The 5,238-nt window shown below is 58.6% G+C and overlaps 1 protein-coding gene across 1 annotated transcript; it reads left to right on the top strand.

Annotated features, from left to right (window-relative positions):
• The first annotated feature begins 2,721 nt into the window (after positions 1 to 2,721).
• LOC124708878 (scarecrow-like protein 6) lies at positions 2,722 to 4,804 on the top strand. The gene has a single exon (XM_047240515.1). The coding sequence runs from the start codon at positions 2,948 to 2,950 to the stop codon at positions 4,802 to 4,804; it is 1,857 nt and encodes a 618-aa protein (XP_047096471.1). The 5' UTR covers positions 2,722 to 2,947.
• The last annotated feature ends 434 nt before the right edge of the window (positions 4,805 to 5,238 follow it).

Here is a 5,238-nt window from a genome sequence, read left to right as displayed (position 1 = left end):
TGCGGATAAAAGCAATGATGCTTTAGCGTGCTCTCAAGCAAAGTAATCTAGAGAGAGAGAGAAAGGGATTACAGAGTCATACATTGCAGCGATTTCCAAGTGTTTAACTGGACGATCGTCAGGGTCAAAAGCTGACGCCCGTGAGTGAAATGATGATGCATTTTGGAGCAAACAGCTGCTCCAGCTTTCCAACTTTCATCCTCTTTCGGGTGTTGATTATTCATTCGTTCATTCACCTTTGGGACCTGGAGGCTTGGAACTCTCCTTCCTTTTTTACAAGATATCAATTACATCCAGCCTTTTTAACAATGAGACATCAGAAAGATGTTACAGCTATACACATCCTACTACATACAAAAAAGAAAAGAAAATATCATGCCTACTACGGTGATCATCGAAACATTTTAGCTGCAACATAAACCATTGCCTAGGCAACATCCCAAATCCGCGCACTCAAGATAATACATTTAACAAGGCTGTTGTCAGACACAACAAATTAAGGCAGACTTTGGATTCCACCATGGAGCAAGTTCGCCCTGTCAAAACAATTCCATTAACAAGATCATTGCTAGATACATCCAATTAAAGTCAGATCTTGGATTTTGCCCGCTGGCTTACTCCGGAGATGAGACCCCATCACCAATTAAATGCAAGGAGGAGGTCCTCGCATGTCGCGCTCGGAGATGAGACCCCATCACCACCGTTTGCCGGGAGGGGCTTTGCCCGCTGGCTTACTCCGGTGACGGCAGGGAGATGCGTGGGAGAAGGGGTAAGGGGCGACGACGGCTAGGGTTTCAGCCGCGCGTCGGAACAGCCTGGAGGTCACCTTCATGGACATATAGGCAGAATGTCTTCAACAAGGCTATTGGCAGGCACAACCAATTAAGGCAGACTTTGGATTTTCCACCCTGGAGCAAGTCCGTCCTCTCAAAACAATGCCTTCAACAAGGCCATTGCCAGACACAACCTATTAAGGTCAGATCTTGAATTTCCACCCTGAAAGATAAGACTATGTATTCCTGTGTTGCCGCCTCTGATTGCCGATGTCGCTGCTGCAAGTCAAGAAACACCAAGTCCTCTTCGCCACGAAGACTCGGTCCGCCATTACTACACCTTAGATCTCAGCCGCCATAACATTCTCCGCCACTGTCTTCTCCATGGATATCGAAAACCGACATGTCCCATGATGGCAACATACAACGAAGCTTCGAGTCACTCCCTACTGAAGTCGCACGGCCAGAAATATGGATGCACACGACCGGATCTCACTCGATCCAGCAATCTACATGCATGAGGCGTCCAATGAAGATCACCGACGAAGCCTTCCAGAACTCATCACCGGCTAGATCAACGAGGGTCGACATCAAGAAGAACAGCTCTTGACGCGAGAAGACCAAAGGACCACCTCCTTTATTAGGCAGATCGGCTTGCCCCCACGCTGCCGCCTGCCGGCTCCCAACAGCGGACCGAAGATCTCAGCTGGCACCGCCACCACCACCCGCACCACGCAGAGATGAGGGGTTGAGCCATACCGAGTCCCCCGAACGAGGCGTCTTGCCGCCCCTGCAGCCACAGTGGTCGCCAATTCGCCGAAGAAGTCCGAGGCCGCTGCTCCAGCGTCCATCTTTGTCGGATGAGCCGCGTCGTTCAGGACCGCCGCGAAGCTTTGGGCGGAGATATCGCCATGCGAGGAGGAGGCGGCCCCGCCGCTAGTCATGCTCGGAGATGAGAACCCGACACCGCTGTTTGCCGGGAGGGGCTTTGGTTGGTGGCTTCTTCCGGCGGCGGCGAGGAGATGCAGGGGAGAAGAGATGAAGGGCGGCGACAGCTAGAGTTTCGCCTAAGCTGCCCCTGGAGCCGTCCGAGCGTCCTAGGACAGCTTGGAGGTCTCCTTCCTAGACATACATGCTCCTGCGCGGCCTGAAAGATACATGATGAGCAGCTGCATATAGACGTTCAGGAAAGACAGCGGCCACGAGCGAGTGAGTTCTGGCACGATGCCACTTCGAGGCCGAGCACGGATTCGGTGTGGCGCGACCAAAGGAATGAGCATTTATTGCACGACAGCGCAATCTTGCAATTTTCCAGGGGGTCCGTGTCTGACAGAGATCGATCTTCTCCGTGCAGTTCTTGCTGTTCTTGGCAGAAACAGTGATTGATCCACACCACACTTCCATGCACATCAGAATTGACGGTAGAACACGATCTTTTGGCACCGTGGCAGAGTAGGACGTGCACACAACTTATACCAATAAAATGGTGCAAGACTTTTCTTCTACATGAACTGTGAAGATTGAGTAGATTTAGTAGATTTGTGGCAGGGCATGGAAACTGTTGCACATGCATGCAGGTGAGAGGGAGAGGAGCCACAAGTGTACTGCTCATGCAAACAGTTTTATGTCTGCAGAGAGACACATCCCTCTCTCTCTCTGGCTCTCTTTTTAACCTGCATCATCAGGAATTTTCAACAGGCTTTTCCTTGTGTTGCCACCGAACCGCGAGCTACAGTGGTACAGTGTAGAGAGAGAAAGTGGTTCAGAGCGAGAGAGAGAGAGTGGCTAGCTGAAGTAGGAGAGGGAGAGGAGGAAGGCAAGTACTCGGCCACTTTATCGACTTTTTCATGTTGCACGCTATCATTTCGAGATCAATACGCTGCCCTCCCAAGGAATAAAAAACTCTCCATCTCTCCCCTGCTTCAGCCCACAACCTCACATACGCAACGCAAAGACGAGTGCGAGAGGGACAGGAGCCACAGCGACGGCAGTAGAGAGAAGAAGGGTGGTGGTGGTGGTGGAGGTAGCTCCCTGTACTACTAATGGCCCCGTAGACTCCACACCAGAGCCCGCCCAGTTTGGAACGACGAGCAAGAAGAAGACTAGACTATCATCCATCCAATTCTTGGCTGGCGGGGATTGGTGGTATCCATGAGGTGTTGCTGCCGGACTAGATGAGAGGAATGCCCGTTGCTGGAGAGGGTCACGACGGGGGGAGCCTGCTGCTGCTGCAACAGCAACAACATCTACTGCACGGGATCGCCAAGGTAAGCGCCGGCGGCGCCTTCTGGGAGGAGCCCACGTCGGTGCTCGACCACCGGCACAGCCCCAGCCCGAGCCCCCCAGCTTCCGCGCTGTCGTCCGAGGTGGCGACCCTCGCCGGCGCCAAGAACGTCTCCCCGCCGCCGCCGCCGCAGGCATGGCCCGGCGGGGAGGACGCCGGGGTTAAGGAGGAGTGGGCGCACCAGCTGGCGCCCCTCGACATGGGCCTCGGCGCCGGCGCCGAGGGCTGGGACGCCACGCCGCACTCCGGCCTCGCCGGCCCCGACACCACCTTCCTCCGCTGGTTCATTGGCGGCGGCGAGGACGCCGCCGGCGTCATGGACCCGCCCGTGCTCGAGCTCGACCACGCCGCGTCCATCATGTCGCCGCCCACCGCGGCGTTCGGGCCCAGCCTCTCGTCGTTCATGGAGGACGCCAAGCCGGCGCCTTTCGGCCACGCGCCCAGCTTCCTGACGCACCACCCGCAGCCACACGCGGCCTTCTTCGGCGCCGCGCACCCGTCCTTCGAGCCGGCGGCGCCGCCGCCGAAGCGGCACCACCCGATGGCGGCCGCCACGGCGCCCAAGCTGCCTCCTTTCCCGGGGCCCCTCGCTCCGGCGGGCAACTTCCTGCCAGCCCTGAAGCCCAAGGCGGGGGCGGCCAACGACGAGGTGGCCGCCGTGGTGGACCAGCTGGCCGAGGCTGCCAAGCTTGCCGAGGCAGGCGACGCCTTCGGCGCACGCGAGATATTGGCGCGGCTCAATTATCGGCTCCCCGCCGCCCCCGCGGCCGGGACGCCACTCCTCCGCTCGGCCTTCTACTTCAAGGAGGCCCTGCGCCTCGCGCTCTCCCCGAACGGGGAGAGCCCCGCGCCGGCGGCCTCCACGCCCTACGACGTCGTCCTCAAGCTCGGCGCCTACAAGGCCTTCTCGGAGCTGTCCCCGGTGCTCCAGTTCGCGCACCTCACCTGCGTCCAGGCGGTCCTCGACGACCTCCGCGGCGCGGGCTGCATCCACGTCCTCGACTTCGACATCGGCATGGGCGAGCAGTGGGCGTCGCTCATGCAGGAGCTCGCGCACCGCCGCCCGGCCACCGCGCTCAAGGTCACAGCGTTCGTCTCCCCGGCCTCGCACCACCCGCTCGAGCTGCAGCTCATCCACGAGAACCTCGCCAGCTTCGCCGCAGACCTCGGCGTCTTCTTCCAGTTCACCGTCTTCAACATCGACACCCTCGACCCCGCGGACCTCCTGGCCCTCGCCGGTGGCGACGCCATCGCCGTCCACCTCCCCGTCGGGGCCGCCCACTCGGCGGCAATGCCAGCCGTCCTCCGCCTCGTCAAGCGGCTCGGCGCCAAGGTTGTCGTCGCCGTCGACCGCGGCTGCGACCGCACGGAGCTCCCCTTCGCCGCGCATCTCTTCCAGGCCTTCCAGTCCACCGTCTTCCAGCTCGAGTCCCTGGACGCCCTGGGCACGGACCCCGACACGGCGAGCAAGATCGAGCGCTTCCTCGTCCAGCCGGCCGTCGAGCAATGCGTCGTCGGCCGCCACCGCGCGGCCGTCGATAAGGCGCCGTCGCTGCCGTGGCGGGCCGTGTTCGCGTCCGCCGGGTTCACGCCGGTGCAGGCCAGCACGTTCGCCGAGTCGCAGGCCGAGTCGTTGCTGCACAAGGTGCCCGTCCGGGGCTTCCGGGTCGAGAAGCGAGCCCCCGGCTCGCTCTGCCTCTACTGGCAGCGCGCCGAGCTCGTCTCGGTCTCGACGTGGCGGTGCTGACCTCGCCGTCGGCCGGCTCGCCACGGTGCGTCAAAACAAGCCGATCTTAGTTAGGACTGATGATCCTACTACTACAAGTATGTTCCTGTTGTAATGATCTGAATTGTCTGATCCGATCAAGTCGCTTAGTGTCCTAAATTGGAAGTACTATGTTAATCGTGTCGCCTTGCTAGTTGCTCGATATGCTCAGACTGTTGATCACGAGTAAATTTGGCTTGGCTGGTTGCAAGGTGTGTAGCGCACTGCATTTCTACCCTACGTGTTACTACTGCTCTATAGAAGTAGCCGTGAAATCGATGGTTATGGCGTTTTCAAATGTTCGGTGTCCCGCTTCCTCTGGCTCTGCCGTTCACTCTACTACCTGCAAGTGTGAAAGTACTCTAAACAGTGCAACTCCGTCGAGTTATTCCCGTCTTGTTTGGAATGCATGATTT

The sequence above is a fragment of the Lolium rigidum genome, chromosome 4 (assembly GCF_022539505.1).
Source record: "Lolium rigidum isolate FL_2022 chromosome 4, APGP_CSIRO_Lrig_0.1, whole genome shotgun sequence".
NCBI classification, from domain to species: domain Eukaryota; kingdom Viridiplantae; phylum Streptophyta; class Magnoliopsida; order Poales; family Poaceae; genus Lolium; species Lolium rigidum.
Note: the sequence above shows the minus strand (reverse complement) of the source record. Positions and strands in the feature narration are given on the sequence as shown.

Bases quoted from the DNA above. Each gene is read 5' to 3' on its own strand.
- LOC124708878 (XM_047240515.1), top strand. From the start codon at position 2,948: ATGAGAGGAATGCCCGTTGCTGGAGAGGGTCACGACGGGGGGAGCCTG.